Here is a 24,104-nt window from a genome sequence, read left to right as displayed (position 1 = left end):
CCAATCGCCAAATCTTGCTCAGCAAACCAAACCACGTTCTTGAAAACTTGATAACCTTCTAAATCGTATTATTCTACCACCACACAGAGAAAAAAATGGTATTATTCAATTCAAACATTCGAATTAGTCATGTCATCAAAGACGTAGAGTCAGTCTGCCAACCAGAAGTTGGTGGTACGCGTTTGCAGCATACATATATTCGCAAATTTATTTATTACAAACACAAAAACAACAACTAGCCAACCAACTGACCAATACTTTATATGTACTTCTTGTCCCATGGATAAATAATGCCTTTTACGCCTTTTTATTGCGCAGAATATGTACAATCTGCAGAAAATATTTAAATTGCGGCACATTAAGTATTGGCATTGTATAATTTGTAGCGTACATATTTCTTTTCAACTAATTCAAATAATAATAATACCATGTTACATTGCATACTAAATACGCTACGTCATACATAGATAATAAATAATCAATCCTTCTTTTCGCTCCTATCGATCTACACATGTTTTCTGACTTACTTGTCTCAATATTATTTGTAATAAATAATTACTACAAGATTCCAATATGAGAAAATATGGCTTTATTGTTTGTTCCCTCTGCAAAATTAATTTCATATCAGGTCTAATAACTCTTAAAACATGTAACTCCTACTCCTATTATATTATGGCATAGTTATTTAGTTAGTTAGTTCTCCTTGAAAGTGTAGTACACACACACTCACTGACTAATTTCATTTCATTTCATTTCACCATTTATATTTTCCACATTCGAAGCATCAACAACATGTTCATGAGCATATCTAATTAGCACAGCGGATACAGATTTCAAATATGGGTTGGCTGGCTGAGTAAAGAAAAAGAGGTTTCGATTTTTATTGCGCCGACATATTTTTATTCTCATTACGCCATAAGCTCTGCAGGCCTATTGGTTCGTTCGCTCTTTCAACTTTATTGATAGGTTTTGAAGCAGCATTATCTTCCTCGCGTAGCGTTTCTTTTCGCTCTTGCTCGGGACAGAGTACGAGGAGCTGGGCTGAGGGATATATAATAAAACTTGATGTAAATTTTATGGGCGAGATATGGTTTGAAATACATATTCTTCTTTGTACAACAACCACCAACTCTTCTGGTGGATGGATGGATGGAGATTTTATTACCAGACAAATAACGCGAGGAGAGAAGAACGACGATCGAATATTTTGAGCAGCAGTAGTATCAAATCTGCTATAACCCTTTCAAAACTTGCTGCTGCTTTTTATTTAGTAAAGCTCTCGTCTCTCATGATGTTGTCTTAATATTACTCGTTCTAATTCAAACATTTACTATTATATCACACATTACGGCTACCACACCACTGGGCTAGCAAAACTTTATAATTCGTGGTTCTCACAAATCTCTGTAATAATTCTCCTTCTTTGTAAGTAGCTACTGCGTCCATGTAAGTGTAATATACATGCACAAGACGCTCGAGTCGCGTCGCCCTATAAGTGTGTGTACCACCATCCATTTTAACTAACCAGCTAACTAACGAACTTTGATTGTGGGGAGTTATAGTTGGTTACGTATTCCATTTACTTATTTACTTACACTTGCATGCTGAACTTGCCGAGACCAAGACTTGCAAGAAGAAAGAAGCAGAAAAATTTTAATCTGTACGTTGAATTCATATTTTATTCAACACACTTGTTACATCGCCATCAATCAGAATATCTAAATCTTGGTCAAAAGTTTGCAACAATTGATACACCGTCTGGGTTAAGGTTGTTTTAAAACCAGTTATTGTTATACATACATTTCATCAATGTTTGTATAACATTGTTAACCAAACCACACGAAAGAAAGTGAAAGCACGGCGTGCAGAGGAAAGTGACATAATAAGAAAAGAAGTGCAATTTCTTTCACACGGTGAAAAAAAATCTTCCATCCATGAAAACAAGCCAAGACTTGACAAAGACTTTACCAAGCAAAGTTTCATAAAAGTTGATTTTCTAAAAATATTAAAAAGTGCCGTTTTTCCGTCCAGCTGAATAATAACAATAATTTAATCCTTTTTTGGACTTTAAAATACCAGAGGAAAATCCCATTAACAAAAAAGTGGCCGAGTGAGTGAAGCGAGTTGAACTTTATGCAACCGACCGAGAGTGCTATATATTGCTATGAATTCGAGTCGTGGAAGTGTGTATAGCGTGAAGTAAAGTAAAGTGTGCATAATAAATAAACCACTTCTGACACAGGTTTCAAACACTTACTCATCATCAAAAAATAATATGGGATGGGATGATGGCTGGATATTAAATAAGAGAGAAGAGAGGAAACGATAAATATTGGTGGTGGTAGCGACGGCCATTTTGGGATCGTTTGAATAATGAATTCCCTCCCAACTTTCAAACTATTTCCTACTTCAAAAAAATACACCACTTGTTTCCCATCCAGCTCTATATGCTACTTCCTTCCAGTAATGCAGGCATAATAATAATTTCCATTACACGCCTTCATCCTCCTGCTCTACATATTTTCAAACTGTCGGATTTCTCCTCTCTTCTCCTTCTTCCGTCTTCTACAACACTTTATTATGTAGAAATATTCAAATTAAGACTCGAATTAAGACTCTAAATGCGTGGTTCTTCTATTGTGTGTCTTAAGTATTTAAACTAAATCTGATTTGAAGGTCCTCTTGATTGGGTGGGAGTGTTTTTCTGTTTGCAAAACTCGTGGAATATAGCGTGGAAGGATTATAGTAGATTGAAACTTCTTTTGTAAAATAAAATAATAATCAAACTACTTACTACTAAAGCTAAACTACTACCTGTGAGTTAGGTGAGTGAGTTGTAAAGATACGACTTTTTTTGTTACCTACACAGCTCTATGGATGATGTGACCTTGTTAAGTAACTTTCATAGTCGCATAAAGAATTTAAGCCACTAGAGTCAAAGAAGTGACGTAATTTTGTGATTTGTAATAATGTGAGTGAGTGTGTATCATGGTTAAAGAAAGAGGTAGTACAGAGTAAAATATAGGCTGTAATGTTAAAGTAACAATATATACGTCTACTACCCCATCGGATGGAGGACGAATTATTACCAAGTACATTATAGTTTCAATTTTTATTTTTTCCAACAATCTTCTCTCTTCTTGGACTTTCCTGTATCATTAAAAATAAGTACGCAGCAGCAACAGTTTAAAATTTATATAACATTAATAATTACTAGAAGTTTTACTTGTGTTATACTTGATTTTTTTATCGAGCTTATTATTTTGAAGAAGAAGTTGCATTTTTTTAAATAGTTAAAATTAAGTCAGTGCACTACCAGTTGATAATAAAAATAAGTCAGTAAAAATGATGGAGTACGCGACCCACGAGGGTAGCGAGTACTACGGAGGAGGGAAGGATGACGACCATAATGAAGAAGAAGACGCCACCGAGTACCAGTACATGGACGGCGAGGATCAGCAAGACGGTGGGGAAGATGACGATGACATTGACTACGAACAGGAAGCCTATGCTTATCAGCAACAACTCATCCAACAACAGAGACAAGAACAAATCATGGAACAGCAGAGACAGATATTGCTGAAAAGGGCGAAAAGAAATCAAGCCAAGAATGCTAGTGCCGCAGCAGTGTCTTCGCCCCATTCCGTTCCGGTTATCTCCCGAAATGGAAATAATAGTGGAAGTTTGCTCAAACAGTTACCCCCTACGACGAGTGTGACACGAAATAATGGGAATATTTTGATGAGGACGGCACTTTCAGCAATGCCCATGTCTTCCTCTCCCTCAACGTCTTCTGGGAGACGAGTAATGAATGGGTCCAGTCCAAGCAAAGTTGTCACATATTACCAGCAACCGGAAGTGCAACGGCGTGCCGGTGTGAAGGAGAACGGTGGTGGTGGTGGGGACATGTCGACAGTGGGGTATTATTCGGAGGAAGACATGCAGGAAGAGGGAGAAGATGGTGGTTATTATAATAATGGAAGTGGGGGTGGTGGTGAAGAGTACGATAACTCGGGTGGTGAATATAATTATTCCGATGGAAGCGGTCAGATGCGAGATGAGTATCAGGATGGGGGTGACAACATGGGGGAGGATGACGAGGAGGAAGAAGAAGAATATCCAGATACCCTGCAGTTTTGTGAAGCACAGTTTGATGATGCCGATGACGACGAGGAGGCGAGAGGTCTTCCTCCGGTTGTCTATCAAGGTGATGAACGGATGATGATTTGTACATGTTTAAGAAGGCATTCACAGTGAGGACATGAATTTATATGTATATCGTTGTTACAGGAAATTATGGTGGTGGTAATGTTGACAATTACTCTGAAGGAAGTTCTAGAATAACTACGAATGAAGCCGGGATACGTATCGTGGAATCTTCCTCAGTTTATGAACCGGAAGGGGAGGAATTGGATTATGAGCAATATGGTGCGTTTTAAATAAATCTTATGAAACTATAATTTTAAATCGTTGATTTAATGACCAACTAAAAATTTACAGTGGAGGAATCGGATCCAATGACGCAACAAGTCGCCAAAAAAGTACAGATGAACAAACCAAGGAAAATTCGTCCAGAAAAACTGGCCGTGGAAGCATATTTACGACAATTACAAGCGGACGCGTATGACAACTTTAAACCAAATATTTTAGCCAGGAAATTGATGGGAGCGCCTAGTCGTAAGTCGGCAATTCATCATTATTGAATAATTGAACACTTAAATTTTAATGGCAATTTTAACTATTTGAAATTTATGTTCCTATTATTCTCTTTATCCATTCATAGAAACCGTTCAAGTCACTCGACCGCCTCCATTATTGCATAAATCCCTTCAACAAAATTCAAATTCTGGTGGTGGATATAAGACCTCCCCTTCTTCCGCTACGACCACAATCTCTCTGGAATCGATTTTGCGACAACAACGCCCCACCAACACGATGCCTCGTCTCCAAGCTAAAACCGCAAGTAGTCTCGTAATCGGGAATAAACTCAAAATCAAGCCTAACCACATCATTCCAAGTGCTTCTTCTGAAACCAGTCCACAACGACAGAAAGGTCAGTTCCAAAAATTGCAAATGGCACCATCGCAAATTAAATCGACCAAGTTTTTAAATCAACAACAACACCAGTCCAATAACTCATCATCGCCTCAATCCAACAACCAAATGTTTAACAACAGCAGAGTGCAATCTAAACAAGCCAGATCTTCCAATAATAATAATAATTTTCACTACCAACAAGCCTCAAGTTCTCAGCTGAATAGCTCGTCGTCCGCCAGAACGAATGGAATATCATCCGCGACGCAATCATTGTTAAACACTAATCGCCTCAGTATAGCCAGCATTCAGCAACAAGTTCAGCAACAACAGCGAAATGCATTACAGCTTCAACAACAGCAACAAACAAAACCACAAAAAAACGTTCCACGGTGCCCTATTTGCAAGAGGACTTTTGCAACTAATCAAGTCCTTCAACGACATATGGTGAGCTTAAAAAATAATTATGGTTGACATAATTCTGTTTGCTAAAATTACTTATAAACCACGTTCTTAGGTTTTACATCAAACTGTGACACCTGAACCGGAAATGAGAAAGTACAAATGTGAAGAGTGTTTTGAAGAGTTTGCATCGTCGAATCTTCTTAATCAACACATGCAATCTCATGATATTAGTAATTCTTCCCCTAATTCGCCCGGCGGATCTTCCACGTTGCCAATTCACCGTTGTCGAGTGTGTTACAGGACTTTCACCTGTCTGGAGAGTTTAAAGGCCCACTCCCTCATGCACGATGGTGTAAGTTGTCAATGATCAAATGTACTCTAATGATACATGCATAAAATTTCTTTCCACAAACTTTCATAATCAATATTGCAGGAATTCAAATGTCGAGCTTGTCGCAGAGGGTTTTCAGATTGGAACGCACTGGAAGAACACGAAGCTACCCATAAACGTTATAATTGCCAGTGGTGCGAAAAATATTTCATGAATTCTGGAAATCTGAAAGGTTAGCAAGATTACAATGTTAATTATTAATAAAAAGTTTATTTGATTAATTGGGTTAAATGTTTTTTTAATTTATTTCAAAAATCCAGCCCATGAACGTATCCATACAGGGGAACGGTAAGCACTTTTTACAACAATTTTAAACCACTATTTCTAAACCTTTCAATTTTGGATCTAATAAGTTTGAATAATTTTGTTTATATAGACCTTACAAGTGTAATGACTGTCCAAAGGCCTTTAAACAACTCGGGGGTTTGCAGTATCACTTGAAAACGAATCCCAACCATAAGCCTCAAAAATACCACAAACATGACATGATGGAGGGATCAGAAGGTAACGAAGATGGGTACCAATACGCAAATTATGAGGACTACGAGGATGGCGACGGCATCCTTAACATGTCCTTAGCTGACATTGCTGCTGCCAACGGATTATAATATTCCAAACCTATACCAGAACCGTTCCACATTCCATAAACTTGAAAAAAATGTACGAGATTCCTCATCATCACACAATGATGACTTCAAACAAATACATAAAAACGCCTTCTTCTTCTTCTTCCTTCCCAATCGCTGGTTGGTCCGATAAGTCTGAGGGGAGAGAAAAAAATGCAGGAAATGCTAAAAATGACATAAATGTTTTATTATTCTTCAGTACAATTGCTAACTTCCACCTTTTTATAAGGTTATCATTATTGCCTCGTCGTACATAGGTTATACAGTGTCGCACCCAAAAGTGTTCCAAACTAATTATACAGTACACGCATCGTGTACATATAAATTAAAGAGGTGGAACCCCTCTGTCGACAATTTCTACTTATTATACTGCATTTAGTTGATAAAGACGTAGCAGTTTATTAATCGTTAAAGTTAACCTATGCATTTTTGTTTGATCGAGCTAAATCCTATATGCCACAATATATGGGAGTCTGATAAATACTGAAAGAGTTGTAACGATTTATAGTCAGCATTTTATGAAAATTATTATGAAACCCACTTCATGAACAATGTATTTCAACACTCACACGATATTATTATTTTTGCACCTCATTGTTGCCATTATTATTCGTTGTTATAATTATATTTCGTACTTCCATTATCTTGTTTCTACATAACGTTACGAATATCCATACATAGCTCCTTCTTTTGTACTTTTGTCTCTTTATTCTTGACCTTTACTTTAAATTGAGTTAACAGAAGAATCGATAATATTATTTATGGTGAAAGTCCAGTCTTTCGCTTCCGACACTATGTCATGAAATAATATGCAAACAACACGGCTATCTCATTATGACTATTATTATGTAATTGTTGTAGTGAAAATTCAAGTCGATTTTATGCGTGAAAATGGAACACTGATGCTTAAAAGTACACATACAATTTTTAATTATTGTTATATACATGGAAAAGAAAATGTCATGTCCCCATGCACTGGGCGTTGTGATAAACTCATGATAATTTAGGTGCCTACTAAAAACTGCTAATTAATCCTGTTAATATTAGTTAAGTAACCCATATATATATAAATATATAATAGTTTAGTTAATTAAGACATCTTAAGAGTAGTACACAATACACATATGTATAAGCTTATCATTAGTTTTTCCTTTATCGTGATTTATTTTGTACCTTATTATATATTTCATCAAACTTTAAGAATTCCACAAATTATATTATTACTTCCGAAGATGCTGTAAACATAGTTGTAAAATTTAGCCAGTAAGTAAGTAGTCAATGACCTCTTCTCGTGGTACAAACAAATACCAACACAACACACACACGCCCTTTAATATTTCCGACAAGAATTATTGTTTTCCATTACATTACACATACATGATGATAAAATATGCAGGGATCACAGTCATAATATTTAGAGAAGGAAAACATAAAGTACATACATAATTAAATGTCACAAGTAAAAAATTGTATGAAAATCGTTAAGAAAAGTAAATAAAGTGTCATCATTTTAAACAAAAAATAAGCTTTCACCAAGAAATTCTTCATCTTTTCACGACAAATTTTGTGTGAAGCTGTTATACTTCGCAGTAATCGATGTGTCATATTACATTTGAACCAATGACTAACTGTTCATAATCCTTTGTTACGTTTTTAATAACCATTTATTTTTAACATGCTAAAAAATGAGAATTTGTGAGCGGGCGTTCACTTCCTGACTAGATTGCATTCCTTCCCTTCACTTTTCTCTTTCACTCCTCATTCCGCACCAGCTACTCGGCCAGCCAGCCAGCGCTCTCCTCATCGCACAAAAAATTCCTTTATTTCTGAAAAGAAAATGTTCCCAGTTGTTCCCATGTTTTTTTACCTATGAGCCACCAAAATATAAGAAATCAAGCAACGTTTCGTTAAGAGGAAGCAGTTAAACTTATGAGATTTTAATTCGCAATTCCAACCCGAAATTGAGATTACTACTACTTACTACGTAGTAAAAGACCAGCTGAGAGAGCAGTATTGAGAGATAGGCTGAGCAGAAACACAATAGAAATTAGAATAGAGAGAGCACACACGGCACTCATTATCAACACGACCACGACTACGCAGCTATATAAAGGCGAGGAGGATAGAAAATATCGTTTTTTTTCGAAAAAATATAAGAAAAAGGATGACATCCCTTATAAAATTTCATGCCTTGTCCGGAAGTATGGGTGAAAGTCCGCCCTGCTACATACTCGAATTTGATGAAACCAAATCCACCAAATCATTTAGGTTTTAATTTACACAAAAAATCCACCAAAAATCATTGTTGTGCCGAGTTGCAAAAATCGTTAATATATTTTGCAATTTGGAAAATATAAATTATAGGTTTCTCCTTGATTGTGGACTTTCGGAAAACTTTGATCCGGATTTTATCACCGAGTTGAAAAAGTAATAAAATGAGTTTTAAGTGATTTTTTTACAGACCACACCCCAATTCTGTATCCCAGTTGACATTATTCTCTCTCCGAGGAAAAGATAAGTTTTCTTATATTCGACATTACAATAATTATTTTGTGGTGAATTACTAATTATTGATTATTCTTGTTATGTGTTCTTGTTATACGCCTTTTGCACAGAGGTGTTGGTGGTGGATTGCTATGTACATGCTCTTGGTTGGCTTTATAGGAGACGGTGGTGTTTCGTTACTATACTGTTACTGGGAGGGGTTAATTCATTTGCGGTGCATCAGCGTGTGTTTGGAATTACGTGCATGATTTATTAGTTATTTGCATTGTATTGTAATCGGTTTCATTGAAATTGCTTATTACTTAATCGTTAGTGCAGTGGTGGTTCAGTCTGAATAGAATAGAAGGGAAGCATTTTGGCCCAGGTTCTCGCTTATTGCTTGATAATTTCCATGAAAATGACTGGAGAACTGCATGCTATATCTTTAAACGATCTGATAATGCAAGGAAGATAAGGTATTTTGTAAAACTGGTTTTCGATAAGCAAAATCGAAGTAGGTAGGACGACTAGTAGATAAAGAGGAGAAACTAGAGTGCTGTTGGTCAAACGGGGCTATGTAGGATGCATAACTTTTCCTGGAGACAACTATTTACGCATGATTTCCCGATTTCGGAGAAAAGTTGTAATGGAGTGACATTAGGATAAGTAAGCTGCTTCTCAACCTTTATGCATATTTATTTATGTCTCTTAAGCTTTTATGGTCTTGGGTTTTATGCTTCTACAATTATGGTCATGCTTTCTCCTGCTCAGTTTGTGCTGAAAATCTATTTATTTCTGCTCTAATTATTACCCGGATGAGTAGATGGTAATGGAAGATGATAATGTCAACTGGGAGACTGGGTTGGAGTGTGGGTTGCGTGTAATTACATTAATGACAAGTAACAATTAAGGCATTTTGTTAATCATGCGCTTTCTCTTTTGTCTCTTTTTCTCTTTTTAGATATGTTCACAAGATTGACTGCGTTCTTATATCACATTCGGATACTTATCACCTCGGAGCACTTCCATACTTGGTAGGAAAATGTGGGCTCAATTGTCCAAGTAAGTAAAAATAAATTGATAAGCAGATACAATATGGATTTATGTACAAGAATGGTGTTCATTATAATGTTTCACTTATTTCAGTTTACGCCACAATTCCAATCTTTAAAATGGGACAAATGTTCATGTACGACTGGTACCTTAATCGTTCCAACGTTGAAGAATTTAAGTTATTCAACTTGGACGATATTGACTCTGCATTTGACAACATTCTGCAATTAGAGTATAATAGTACTATAAATTTAAAAGGTAAATTTCATTGAAGATGCAGTGATGTGAAAATAATGATGTTTTGTAATCATAATTGGTATCAATGTCATTGCGTAGGAAGCGGTTTAGGAATATCAATCACCGCACTTCCAGCGGGTCACAGTTTGGGTGGAACGGCGTGGAAGATTTCAAAGACTGGAGAACAAGACATTTTCTACGCGATTGACCACAACAATAAGAAGGAAAGACATTTAAATGGCTTCGAAATGGATAAAATATCACGTCCCGGGATATTCATTACCAATGCCTTAAATGCTCTTTATGTTCAAGAGAAGAGGAGAAAGCGCGATGAAATGCTACTAGGTTGGAGAAATTTGCAATCAAAGAATGCTCCGTCTCTTTCTCTTTTGCTTCCTTCATGATTTCGCTTCTAGGTGTCCCGTAGCACTAATGGGAATGAAAAAAGAGCTAATTGGGGGTACATCTGAATTTTATAGGTAAAATGCAGCAAACATTAAGGGCAGGAGGGAACGTCTTAATTTCTGCGGACACTGCAGGCAGAGCTTTAGAACTGATATTCATGATTGATAGTAAGTGAAATTGTTCGTTCAGAACAGATTTATTAAACATTCATTGAAATTCACGGAGACAAACGTACAACAATAAGCAAATCTAAATTAGTGTCATTGACATTACTACGCATAGACAATAACAGACCATACAACAACGTCAATTTAAATCTTAAACCTGTCTAAATCTAAACCTGTCATGTCTTAAATCGGTCTGGATGGACTTTATATTTTTTAAAAAACAAAAAAACTTTTTGTCGCAAAAATCAGAATGCTATTAACTATTAAAGTATAGTGGTTACAATTTGTTATAAATTAGCTCTGATAATAATTCTCCGTTCTTTTTCTCTTCAGCAATGTGGAGAATGAGAGACTCTGGACTTTCTCCACACTATACGTTGGTATTCCTTAACAATGTCGCTTTCAATGTGATAGAATTTGCCAAATCGCAGGTATGCAAAATAATTAAGGTTCAGTTTATTTATTTAAGTCGTCGATCAGTATGTCTGACATTGTCCATATTAATACAGATCGAGTGGATGAGTGAAAAACTTATCAAAGCGTTCGAGAATCAAAAGACTAACCCTTTTCAGTTGAAGAGCGTCGTCGTGTGCCACACACTACTAGAACTTAATCAAATAGCCTCGCCAAAGGTGAAATGCTTTACTTTAAAAAAATTTCTGGGACAAATTGTAATACTTTCACTTTACTACATAATAGGTGGTCATCACAAGTTCCGCGGATTTAGAGTGCGGATTTTCTCGAGATTTATTCCTCTTGTGGTGTCAAGACCCTCTAAGTTGCGTCATATTAACTCATCGTACATCTCCAGGAACGTTGGGTCGTACTTTAATTGATGGAGTACCTCGAGGAAATAAGATGAATTTGGAAGTAAAACAACGAGTAAAACTGGAAGGGAGAGAGTTGGAAGAATTTCTCCAGAAAAAGCAGAATGACAATAAGAATAAGAGAAAGTAAGATTTCAGAAGTGTAAATGCAAATTGTAAGTAACACAATTTTACACGGATTTTTTATTTTGATTTTTATAGAATTGAAGAGGTTGAGATTATCGACTCTGTCGAGGATGAGGAGCCCCAAGTTGTATTTGCAAGTGTTAACAATCAGAAACGTAATGGCTGTGTGAAACATGATCTCAATCTTATGCAAATGCGGTCAGAAGATGATGCCAACGTGTTTAAAACGAATAACAACAATCAAAAAAATGATGCTCCTCCCAAGAAGAGACGATTTGATGATTATGGAGAGATCATTAAGTGAGTTCATTTAAACTAACTACTAATAATATTGTAATTAAATGCTAAATAAGTAATTTCTTTATACTTAATTTGCCACCCAGTCCTGAAGACTTTAAAGAGAATGGGAAAAGGAACAGGGATAAACCATCGAGAAAACAGACTTTATCCTCCACCTCAGGCGGAGACGCTTCATTAGACTCCGAACCACCAACCAAGACCATTTCAACATTTCAAACGTTTTCCGTCAATTGCCAAATTCATTTTATAGATTTTGAAGGGAGATCTGATATTGAAGCTGTTGTAAAATTTCTAGCAGAGGTACATAGTACTAATAATTATCTTATAATTTTAGATTCTAAATTTTAGAGTTTATAAAATTGAACTTTCCCTATAGATTCAGCCCCACCAGCTCGTCATAGTTCGAGGAACTCCTCAAGCCACTGTCGCGTTAGAAGCTTTAGTTAGACAATTACTTCCAAATACCAAAATCTCCAAGCCATCACTTCGTAAAGTTGCCAACCTAACAAGTGGATCGAGCAAGATTGTTCAGGTCAAACTGACTGACTCGCTTATGTCATCCCTCGAACTAAAGAAAGTTAAAGACTGTGAGATTGCTTGGGTAGACGGGCTATTAGATGAAAACTCTAGTCAAGAGGGTGCGTACTGTAACCTAATGATTAAGTTTTGAGATAAATTTTATAAACTAATATACTTATTTTTATCGTACGCAGAGTCTGGATTATTGCTTCAACAATTACCTCAACAAGAGGTTCCTACCCCACGTGGTCCTTGTGTCGTCAATCGTATACGAATTTCTGAGCTTCGACAACTCATCGCCCAGATGGGGATTGCGTGTGAGGTTAATAATGGAACTCTTACGTGTACCTGCTCCAATGGCGTGGTCTACATCCAAAAGGTGAGCTTAAAGGACTATAAAATAACCTGGAACTGGAGCTTAACAATTATTTTTCGTAAATTTTGCAGGACTCGGAAACACGTTCCATCCACATCGAATGTGACGGTCTTCCAGAGGAATATTACACGATACGAAGCCTATTATATGACCAGTTGGCAATGATATAATAATTGAAATTATTTTATATTAGAAACTAATTTAATTAATTCTCGTCCCACTGATTATCGGCAGAAAATATGTATGTTTTTTAAACCAACACGATATTATATTATTATCCAGTAAAGGAGGTTTCTTGTCATTTATTGTTATTGTTTTGATTATCAACAACCATAATATACATAATATCAACAATGGACATTATACATCGAACCGCGTGTTCTTCCGCCTTCCGCATATTAATTACTTATAAATTACCTATACGTAAAGTCGACCTACAGCCATGTACGTCCTCAAGATTTAAAATAAGTGAATGACTTTTGATAAATTTTGTTATCCAGGATAAAATAATTTAACACCGTTTTTAGGATACGTTATGTATCCTACATAATATACATCCATTGTTGTGATTTTATGAAAAAATATATATACATCCAAAATTTTTGAAACTTTTCACTCGTTTCATTATGAATTGAAAATTAAGCCATGCATTTCTTTTCCATTCAAATATATTCCGTTTCAATTCACACTTGACAAGTTTAATTGTTCTCAAGCCAAAGAAGGAAGAATTTACCATTTCCCCTAATTCATACATTCATGCAAACTCATACAAGAAAAAGAAAGAACCCAGTGCGAAGGTGGCATCCATGATCCAAGGTTCCAAACAATAATCAGAGATGATTTTCTCAGATTTTTATCACCCCGAGAGTACGAATAGTGAATTATTCATTTCCAAATCCGGATTACCATATCCTTTATGATTTTTGGACTATACACTAACCAGACCACAAGATGACGGAGTTCTATTGACTCGGTTTTCTTCAACTGTGTGCTCACGGTGACCTTGTTTCCTTAATCCCATTCTTACGTCAAACAAAAGATTTCTGGAGACAAGCCAACCAAACTCGACTTGAAATCTTTCTGTTTTAACAATTCGAAACCGTTTTTAGCCGAGAATCCCACCACACACGAGCATCCATACATACTTCACTTCATATTGTTATCATTCACGATGGATATTTATGACGATGCGCATTTAGTTGTAGGAAACCTTATTGCGAAATAACGACACGCGTGGCGTGGCGTATTTATATTCCACCTGGCTCACATATCGTATAATAAAAATCCATAAAATTATTATTTTTATATAAATCTAGTCCACTTCATGCAACGTGATTGAATCGAAGACTCAAAAACATTCATCAATTCTTGGAGACGAATCAATCTCAATATTTCAACACTTTTCAGACCAAAAAAACTTTTTAAAATATGTCAAGCCATATTTTTTTAGGTTTATTTTACGACATGGTTTTACATGATTGGTGATAACGTGTTTTGATTCTACATACATTTCACGAGGGGTTAAAGACTTTGGCAGTATTGTTTAATAGTTGGTTCATATTTGATTGTGAGGCTAACAAAGGAGACGACGGAGAGCAATAATGCATAAATACACACAAAGAGACGATAAGATAAGACGACGACTGTATGTTATTTTTTTCTAGTCACTGTTAAAGGTTGTCACAAAAATAAGTTAACAAAGGAAAGACTGTTTTCCGTTTCCTCTCTCATATTCCATTTTACATTTACATCCATCCACTTCTATCCAGTTAACATACGTATTTTTTAGCTCGGAGTTGACTCAACAAAGATCCTTCAGCAACAATTCGAAGTGAAAATATGACATATTATTGATGATTATGACACAATCCGTCGCGTCGCGTTGTTTGGTTTGGGCTGGCTACAAATTTAACAAAGGAAATACATGGGCTCAACGAATACAATGAAATTTAACTATTTATTCTCCATCCTCTCTCTCACACTCATCCGACCACAATTACTGATATCATATCAATTATTGCTCTGGTGGTTCGGGTATGGGTGAGCCAATACCTAATCGTAGATACGTCAACTTGCTCGCATAATGTGTAGTAGACGACAATTAATAATAGTACAACAATATTTCATGGAAGGAAAAATGTGGTACTTGAAACCATACTCGGAAAAAATACGTAATATGTAACAACCATTTTTGCGTTTCTGTTTTTGCATATAAATTGATAATAATGTGGTTATTATTGACCACTTATTTGCTGCCAACAATGCAAAGATATGAAATATTTCTCCTTTAATAAATACTAAATTTTTCCTTGAGTTTTGAATAATCAAATTTATATAATGCCTTTAATTTATTTTAACTGGTAAAATTTAACACAATGTTAACCTGTCATTCTCATTGACTATTTTTGTCTCTCATTGTTTAACCGCTTATCATCTTCTTCGTCACCCCATGCCTACCTACCTCATCCTCGTCACGGGGAAAACAATCAACTCCAATTTCGTTGAATTCGCACACCGATTGATAACGAGTCGTAATTTTATATAAAGCTATCGTTTGAAGCTCCACTTCAATAATGGATTTATCAAACCGAATTTCGAAAGCTTATTTCTTCCCCTTGTTTGATGAACTGGATATAAAAAAATACATAAGCATTATTTGTCTGTTTGCACTTCTTGTCGGTCGCTCATGGTTGTTCAATAATGCTCGCAGGCAGTACTTCAAACAGAGAGGAATGAAAAATTATCTCGTCAATTATTACCACCAAAGCCGAAACATCATCAACATTTAAAACGAGCAAATATACATTTATGAATGTATGGATTGAAATACTGCTGAAGAATGGGTTCCATTGATACGACAGAATTTCATAGGTGGAAGAAATGTGATAATGCATGTATTTGTTGGATTTTAAGCGGTATGTAACGAACGATATCCATGGCTGATGATGGGGTGGGTGGCTTGACGATAATGGAATAAAGTCGAGTTGGTTGTTATAAATCTGTTTCATTATTGGAATGGAGTGATGTTCCACGAGTTGAATTGAAGCTCAAGAATATGGAATAAGCTATGAATTATTATACATTTTCGTCCTCCTCTTGCCTCTCTGGTCGGGTGGGTTAGTTAGTGCAAGTAAGTAAGTAAGCAGCGCATTATTATCATATCATCATCAATTCAATTCAACAGCGCTTTACTTTTGGTTGGTCGTCTCTCCCAATAATGGGAACCATTCTCCAGTTCCATGCAGTCTTCACAATCGGCATGCCATGAAATACCATCCAACTCAAGTAAAGTAACCACTAACCAGCAGCAAGCAACACTACCACAAATATAATATAGCTGGCAGAGCTAATATCGTCGTCGTCGAAGTCGTCATTGTCTGCTGGGAATTTGTTGAGAGTTATTAATTCAGTGTCAAGTAGAGACGAGGAGGGTTTAACTGCTCAGTTTACTTATTAAGGAATTTTATATATAAAAGGTGAAAGTTAAGCGGACATCGTCCAGAAGAAATCGTGAGACGGAATTTGGACAAAAACGTTGGAAAACGGACCCCTTCTTCCGGTAATCGTCATTTCTCACTTGACTTGAATTATCTAATTGTGCAGGATTTATTAGTCACCGTTAATTGATATTGACACATTTTACATAACTTTATTTTTTATGTGTGGCGTGGCGTTATCTTTGTGAATATAACCCTCAAGCTCAATTTACACCCACCTTTTAATAACCTGCTCTCGTAACGAAGTAACAATACTCAAAATTAGTCAGATTTAACTGCAACCCTATCTGCATTACATTGCACTTCATGGCTTTTATCTACATCATCATCTCACTCTGAGAAGGATGGAATATGAGGAGAGCTCTTCTCCGTGCCGAGATTTTGTCTCATTTACAGAGTCACACGGACAAATGACACAGTCATCATTTGAGTGATGATAATAATAATGTGAGTGATGTAATGTGTGCTATTATTCCCTTCCTCAAATCATTACTGGACTGCATTTCATTGTTTAACACGCTTGTCATGTTAACACCAAAGGAACGTTTGAGATGCGGCCAACTAATATTAAGTATGTGACCATAACATACTTTTGGCCAGAAGAACCGGCCAAAAGTATCCCCTCATTGTGTGTACAATGTGTAATACCTCCTTCTATCATTTATATACACGTATTGTCACGATGGTTGGTTGGTAAGAAGGATAAGTAAACAGTACACGAAATGGAGTGGGATGGGATTTCAAGGGCATTTCCATAACCATCTTTAAGCTAAATCTGGTCATGTTTGTTTCGGACGTATTACATATTTAAGGTCTCGTTTAGTCATCTCTCCAGCAAAGAAGAAGTAGCAAAAGCATTATTGCGTACAATGCCTGCAGCACGAGTAGTTAACCTATTATTGCTTAACAGATTTATCTATGTACAAGTTGAGATCTTTCACTCAAGGAGCAATAAGTAAGTAGTTTGTAGTGTGTAATACCATTAAGATCATCTATGTAAGTACTAAATAGTTGTCGAACTTCTGCTGCTGGCTGTAGTTTTATCTTTACGACAGCAACAGCATTATTGTACTTATGCATGGCACAGTTTGGTTTTGCTTGTTGTTTCCTTGTCCAGAAGTCAACACTTGTTGGATTGGAACAAGAAGAATGAATAAAGAAAAGAAAACCAGAACCAAACCAGACCAAGTGGTACGGAGCAGTTTAGATATACGTATTGGTCAAGTTTATACGTAGAAGATTCATTTATTGGCGATGCGGAATATGGAATATTTGCAAAGGTGGGATTTGCATTATTAACATAATTCTATTGTTCTGGATTGTCTAAATTCATGCGCTTCCATTGTTGTCATATAGTTAGGATTGGTGGGTTAAATTATATTTCAGTTAGCATAGTAGGTGCACATGGAGAATCTAGTTTCTTGGGTTGGGCTGCTTCGTTCGTTGTGTGTGGTTCTGGTTTTGTAAATTAAATATATTCTGGAGTAGAAGGGAACTTCTTGGCTATGAATTATTATTACGTGATGAATTTAGAGTAGAACATGTTAAACAATGGCACACTTTTTTTTTCACCTGGTCTGCCTACATGAGTTTAAGATTTATCAGATTTCGAATCAAAATCTTAGTCAGAAATGTACGATTTTTTTATTTTACTTTGGATGAGACCATGCAAATTTTGTGCGGAGATTGTCATCATGATTTTTAACAAAACGAGTATTACATATATTGTTACGTTGTCTTATGTTTGGACTATTTTTTTCTATAATCAAGCCAGTTATGATTATTATCATTTTATATATGAAAAGCTGGCATGACTGGAACGCATTGTCGTCTTTTTATGCAGCCAAGAATCACTGAATATTATCATTGTAAGCATTCATGTCATGATTCGGCATGGAGCGTTGCGTTAGTTGAGTTCATCTTTATAGTTAGTTTTAACTATGGACAAGTTGTTGTTAAGTAATAATAATAATGGGACCTTAGCATTCATGATCATGGTTGTTCACAATGTGGAGAGCTATGAGAGCATAATAATAAATATAATTCTTCCCATTGTATCGTATTGTTGGTGGGGATCCACTATTCTCGCTCGCTTACTTACATGCAGCACAAACTTTAACTTAACAACAACACATTTAAGTTTAACTAACCAACCAACCAAGCATCCAAATCCATCAGTTAAGCTCCTCATCAACCATTATTACCATATCGTTTCTCGTCGTCGTCTTGATCGTCTTCTTCAAGTTCGGAATCCCAACAGTCGTCTTTTTCTTCTCTGTTATATATTTTGCATGTGACTCAATTAACCATGTCCTTCTGCATCAATTAACTTTAACTTAGCTTGGATTAGTTTATCTACATATATTCATCGTCGCCGTCGTTGTTGGTTGTTTGTTGGTTCGTCCGTTTGTACAAAATATCTCCTGTGGTTAAAGTGGTTTGATTATATACATCTTGTTTACTGGCGTGGGTGGCTCTGTTTAATATGCAAATGTTGTTCGAGGAGGAGTACGTAATAAGAAAGAGGGGTGATTAAGTATGTGACTTGGTGAAAGAAAACCAATCCAATATATTTTATTCATTAATTAGTTAGTGGTACGTGGTACATACTTGTTGTTGGTGGAGTGACTTTGGAACATTTTTTATCAAGTAATTATTATTATTATGAAGAGGAGGATAAGTATGTTTAAATAAGGTCGTAATAATGCAATGCATACGTGGAAAAACATGAACAACTAAATAATTCCATGTATGCATATAACGAAATGATTAGTTTGGCTCTATCTTTTACCGCAATGAAGCTGAATGAAATATGGAGTACGACAAAGTTCTGGAGCCCGGTGTATGCAATATAAATGTGTATAAATGCAATTATTATGAAGTAGTAAGAAAGGATTTATTGATATAATCATCCACATATTAGTCCACTTGGCATATGTGTGGACGGATTATTTATTGTTGAGCAGTTGTTCCTCCTTCTTTATCAGAGCTGCATTAATGAACGTGTTTATTGGCTTTTGTTACAGAGAAAATCTTAATCTCAACATTGGTTGAATCACAAATTGAGTTCTTCTTCTTCCTCTCCTTTGTTGATGCTGAGTCATTTTTTAACAACTATGTTCATCAAAAACATCAATTCGAGAGGTCATTCATGATACAATTGTTTGCGTCTCTTCTATAAAATTTACAGTGTAGCAAATGTGAGACGAGTTGAACAATCGATCTCACCAGTCGTTTCGTACTGCTGCTGGTGAAGTTTGAGAATAGTCGATCGCCACAAATAGCACAAATAGAGAGAGAATATATGTACATATGTTGTACAAGAAGAGATTAGAATTATTATGCGATTAGTCATTTGTTCTCCTCTCCTCCTTCTTGTCCTCTCATTGTACCGAATTAGAGCAGAAATTGAAGCCAAGAACGTATCTATGTAAGTATTACTGCAAACAGACTATGTAACTTCTCCCGTCATCATTATATGATTGTCATAAATCCGAATCCCGCATAAACAACGTTCGCAACCCAGAGAATACCAGAACGGAAGTTAGTTGAGACCACAATTGTCTCATTATTATTACACTATTTTGCTACCACTGTTCTCCATTCCTTTGATTGCCAACAACTCGACAAACCAAGCAAAGCTTCCACGCCGAGTGCAGTTGTTCACATCATCAACATTTTGTTTTGAGCGAGCACAAATGGCATCACGTAAGTAAGTAAAAGTACGAAAAAGTGTTTGTTGGCTCGTGTCAGCCAGTGTTGCGGGATTACGTCAGTGGTAAAAACGGGTTAAAACTGTAGTCCTCCTCCTCCCGATTGTGGGTGGGAGGCAAGATATTATTATTATGCACGTCGATATGAGGGAAAGGGAGCAGAACATATATAACATCACATCGCATTTACTCTGGCATGCATTGTTTAACTTAACAGAGAGCTCGGGAGAGAAAAAGAGCCAGAGAAAGAGGGGTTTTGGGGTTGGTTGGCATTAGTTGGTAGGCGTACTGCTCTCCTGGTAACAAACACCGAGGAAACCGAACCCGGGTATCTACTTGCTCATTACTACCACTAACCATCCATCCATCCATCCATACCACCCGACCGAACCGAATATAGATAGTGCACAGGGCATTGCATTGTATCGCTGCTACTCAGCTCATTGTGGCTCAGCCAGCATTCTGTTTGTTTCACAGTCGTTCCTTCTTCGTCCGTGGTGCTTATAAGTATCGATTCGGAGACAATACAGCTCCTAAAACGAGGAGGAGGACAAGTTTCGCAGGTGTGGTTCGTTTGTGTTCGAGACATTCTTCTTCGCAACAATACACTCGCTGCACTCGGGTGAAGGAGCCATTTTAGAAAAAAAACGTTGGCAACTTTCTCACTTTATTTCGGGACGACAGGACAGGATACGAATAAGCACGCATTGTTTGGAGGTGACGTTATATATGTTATTGTTGTAGTAAGTGCTTGTTCATTGTTGGAACAATTAACTATTTATTAGGCAGCCAGGCAGAGAGAGAGAGGGGAATTTTAGTTGTTGTAGAGTTTCTGGTCGATAAAACTGGGTTACACTTCTGGTTGGTCTTTTCTTTCTCTCATTGTTTGAGAGGGGATAAGTAGTATTGATTTGTTTCGTGGGACTGATGGTGGCGTGTCAGACAGCAGACAAGAACCATTATTGCTAATAATAACATGTTTAATTGTTAATTGCAGATTGAGGAGAAAAATTGTGGTTGAAAATTTGAGATAAATTTCAAAGATAAGATGACCGGACAACAGTTTAACCTTCGGTGGAATAATCATACCAACAATTTGGTTCAGGTAAGTAGGAATTCTCATAAAAATATAAATTTTTACATCAACTTCATGTTGGTTTAGGTATTTGCGGACCAGTATGAGCGTGAACAAATGGTTGATGTCACGTTGACCACGCAGGGAAAGTTTTTAAAAGCTCATAGGATGGTCTTAGGGGCATGTAGTCCTTATTTTCAGGTATGATTAAAGTTAGAAATTTTTTGAGAGAACAACACTTATGTCATTGTGTTTTGTAAATTTCAGGAAATTTTTGACCGTCACGACACTACCCCCCATCCAATAATTATTATGAACGGTAAACAAACGATCATTTATTTTTCTCAAACGCAATGTTAATTACAATTAGATAATCAGAGTTTGATGATGATATTTTCTTTCCCACAGGGTTCGAATTTGAAGATGTCCAAGCTGTGGTCGAATTCATGTACAAGGGAGAAGTCATGGTATGAAAAGTAGTTCTTTACTTTTATAAAATTTTATTATTTATTATTCTTCAAGTAAAACATTTCAATTCATGGTTATGGATCTCTCATAGGTTTCAGAATCAGTCATGTCCAGATTACTGAAGGCAGCTGAAGGACTGCAAATCAAAGGCTTGTCCAACGTCCGATCTAAACGCGAAGCTCCCGTCGATGTACATGACGACGATGGAGATAAAGCCTCAGATCTTTCTTCACCAAACTGTGAACTACCAAATAGGAGAACAAGTGGTGGTGGAGGTTCAGAAATACCAGAGAGGCCTAACGTCCCTTTGCACAGAAGGCGAAAAAGAGCTCGGACAACTTCTCACGACACCAAGAAAGCGAAACAGCAAACACAATCTCCAAAGTCAGAAGGAAATATCACCGACACGTCTCGGTCAACCGAAGACATTGATCATGAAGATCCCATGGATGATTTATTAACCGCGATTAACATTGAACCCCCACTTTTACGCGATATCGACGCCAACGATATTAAGACTGAGTGGGACTCGCCTTTGAAAGATGCTGTAAGTAGGAAACAGAAAGTGAAAGTAAAAGTCAGATAAACACTTATGAATCAAATTCAACTTTTGAAGTAACTTTGCCCATGAATTTTTTTATAATACAGGACGCCAATACCAGCGATGAAAAATGTAAGAGTATAATAAAGAGTAAGATACAATCGTTGAGGGCTGCAATAATATTTATTAAATAGTTAAAAATACTCTTATCTGACATAGCTAAAATTGCTGTCAACTGAAACCAACTTAACAAGTATTACATTTTCTGCATTTCCAGTGCCATTTGATTTTGAACAAAAGGAGAAAATCCCAAGACCTCCAAACTCGTTCATGATATTTGCAAATGAGTGGCGACGACAACTCGCAAACCAGTTTCCGAATGAGAGCAACAAAGAAATTAGGTATAATATGCAATTAAATTAATTAAGTCTACTGTTTCAGGTAGGAATGAGTGAACAATAATTAATAATCTATTGATAATTCTTCTCTAGTGTACGATTAGGACTCATGTGGAAAAATTTGTCAGAAGAACTCAAGGTTAGAACTAAGGACAAAGTTCCATGATTTCAGTTCATATTATTTCAAATCGTTATTTTATTAAATCCTTAGGCAAAATATTTCACTGCTGCCCGACAAGCTAACGACGCCCACAAGATAAAATTTCCACATTATCACTACAATGTTTGTGCAATTTGTTATTAATTCCCATTTTAACGAATTTATATGTTGTCAAATTAATTGCAACTTTTGCTCCTCAAATTTGTTTAGCCAAAGGAAGCACGTCTCCGGAAAATGTGGAAAATGCAACAAGCACAAATGGGACACATGGTAGCTGCTGGTCATCAGTAGGATGAAGGATGAGAGCTTTAATTATATGTGAATTATTACACGACGACGATGACGACGACAATTTAGATATGCAAAATATTTTCCCGTTGAAATATACAACTAAATATCATACAAAATTAGATATTTAATGAAGGATTGAAATCCTTGTTATGTTGACTAATCATAATCATTACGTAAAAACAAATGTCGATTACGAGTCCTCCCGACCTCTTTTTCTCAGAATATTTTGAGTCATTTTCCGGTGCGGTGGGTGGGTCTGGATTATGTAATATTCCGACAAGAAAGCTACTAAATATAGTCAATGATATGTTTCATTTGCCATACTAAATACTAATAATTATTATTCTATAATTTTAATTATTCATTCTTGTCATTACACAATGTTCAAGGTAACTTTACGATGCATTTATTTTGTTTTATAATTTTTGCTTTCTCTTTTCGTTCCTTTTTGTAGACTGATTGAGTTATCATAAGGTAATTTAAAATACTAAATTTTAGAGGAAGCTTAGTCATTACATAGTTTAGTTACGTGTGGAGAAAAAAATCATAAAGCGCTTGTTTAAATTAATAGTCGTGCAGTGATGCGGATCATTTTTTATAGTCAATCATCAAAGTCAGGTCAGATCAAGGTCAGTCAACTTCTGTAAACAACGAGACAAAACGATGACGGTTAAATATTATTAAGTGTATGGTGTTGTAATAATCATAATTAGCGTGCTAAATATTATTAACATTTTGCTTACTCACAAAACAAAACTTTTTTGATTTAATGAAATGACCTAAAAAATTAATTGTCATAAATATGTACGAGTATCTATCGCAAAATAATTATTGCAAGAGAATCAATTTCAGTAATGCCATGTATTTTAATTTAATGCAGATACGAATCCACAGTTTAACTTTTGTAAATTGTAAATTTGTGCCGAATCATTCATGCAACAATTGTCCTAAATTTAAATTAAAAGAATAAAATATGAAATGCTTTAAGAAACTCGCCTCAATTATTGAACA

The 24,104-nt window shown here is 36.0% G+C and overlaps 3 protein-coding genes and 1 long non-coding RNA gene across 13 annotated transcripts; 3 read left to right on the top strand and 1 right to left on the bottom strand.

The window, feature by feature from the left end:
• Window positions 1–180: 180 nt before the first annotated feature.
• Window positions 181–1,288, bottom strand: LOC118435188. Its single transcript, XR_004834567.1, has 2 exons — window positions 1,166–1,288; window positions 181–1,041 (listed from the first exon to the last, which is right to left on the bottom strand). It is a non-coding gene; the product is annotated as an uncharacterized LOC118435188 (long non-coding RNA).
• Window positions 1,289–1,505: 217 nt separating this feature from the next.
• On the top strand, window positions 1,506–7,978 carry LOC110848146. The gene is made up of 8 exons (XM_022095285.2): window positions 1,506–4,207; window positions 4,291–4,428; window positions 4,501–4,677; window positions 4,784–5,481; window positions 5,552–5,791; window positions 5,873–6,002; window positions 6,091–6,118; window positions 6,207–7,978. The coding sequence occupies exons 1-8, from the start codon at window positions 3,346–3,348 to the stop codon at window positions 6,436–6,438; spliced, it is 2,505 nt and encodes an 834-aa protein (XP_021950977.1). The 5' UTR covers window positions 1,506–3,345; the 3' UTR covers window positions 6,439–7,978.
• Window positions 7,979–8,205: 227 nt separating this feature from the next.
• LOC110848145 (cleavage and polyadenylation specificity factor subunit 2) lies at window positions 8,206–13,558 on the top strand. Of its 2 annotated transcripts, XM_022095284.2 has the most exons (14): window positions 8,206–8,724; window positions 8,821–8,883; window positions 9,902–10,002; window positions 10,087–10,251; window positions 10,330–10,575; window positions 10,710–10,802; window positions 11,136–11,233; window positions 11,312–11,434; window positions 11,502–11,755; window positions 11,831–12,055; window positions 12,139–12,355; window positions 12,432–12,693; window positions 12,769–12,953; window positions 13,022–13,558. In XM_022095284.2, the coding sequence occupies exons 1-14, from the start codon at window positions 8,621–8,623 to the stop codon at window positions 13,118–13,120; spliced, it is 2,235 nt and encodes a 744-aa protein (XP_021950976.1). In that variant the 5' UTR covers window positions 8,206–8,620; the 3' UTR covers window positions 13,121–13,558. The 2 variants fall into 2 exon arrangements, with proteins under 2 accessions (XP_021950976.1, XP_035706591.1); XM_035850698.1 differs by lacking the exons at window positions 8,206–8,724; window positions 8,821–8,883 and adding an exon at window positions 8,957–9,606.
• Window positions 13,559–16,093: 2,535 nt separating this feature from the next.
• Window positions 16,094–24,084, top strand: LOC110848917 (protein tramtrack, beta isoform). Of its 9 annotated transcripts, none has more exons than XM_022096270.2 (11): window positions 16,094–16,509; window positions 21,158–21,265; window positions 21,323–21,436; window positions 21,503–21,554; window positions 21,644–21,702; window positions 21,795–22,274; window positions 22,352–22,394; window positions 22,522–22,645; window positions 22,736–22,781; window positions 22,854–22,925; window positions 23,013–24,084. In XM_022096270.2, the coding sequence occupies exons 2-11, from the start codon at window positions 21,209–21,211 to the stop codon at window positions 23,091–23,093; spliced, it is 1,128 nt and encodes a 375-aa protein (XP_021951962.1). In that variant the 5' UTR covers window positions 16,094–16,509; window positions 21,158–21,208; the 3' UTR covers window positions 23,094–24,084. The 9 variants fall into 9 exon arrangements, with proteins under 9 accessions (XP_021951962.1, XP_021951968.1, XP_021951969.1 ...); XM_022096276.2 differs by having other exon boundaries at window positions 16,098–16,509; window positions 22,352–22,376; XM_022096277.2 differs by having other exon boundaries at window positions 16,099–16,509; window positions 21,795–22,250.
• The last annotated feature ends 20 nt before the right edge of the window (window positions 24,085–24,104 follow it).

The sequence above is a fragment of the Folsomia candida genome, unplaced genomic scaffold, assembly GCF_002217175.1.
Source record: "Folsomia candida strain VU population unplaced genomic scaffold, ASM221717v1 Fcan01_Sc004, whole genome shotgun sequence".
In the NCBI taxonomy this organism is placed as follows: Eukaryota; Metazoa; Arthropoda; class Collembola; order Entomobryomorpha; family Isotomidae; genus Folsomia; species Folsomia candida.
The sequence above is the reverse complement of the archived record's forward strand: the minus strand, read 5'-3'. Positions and strand labels throughout refer to the sequence as shown.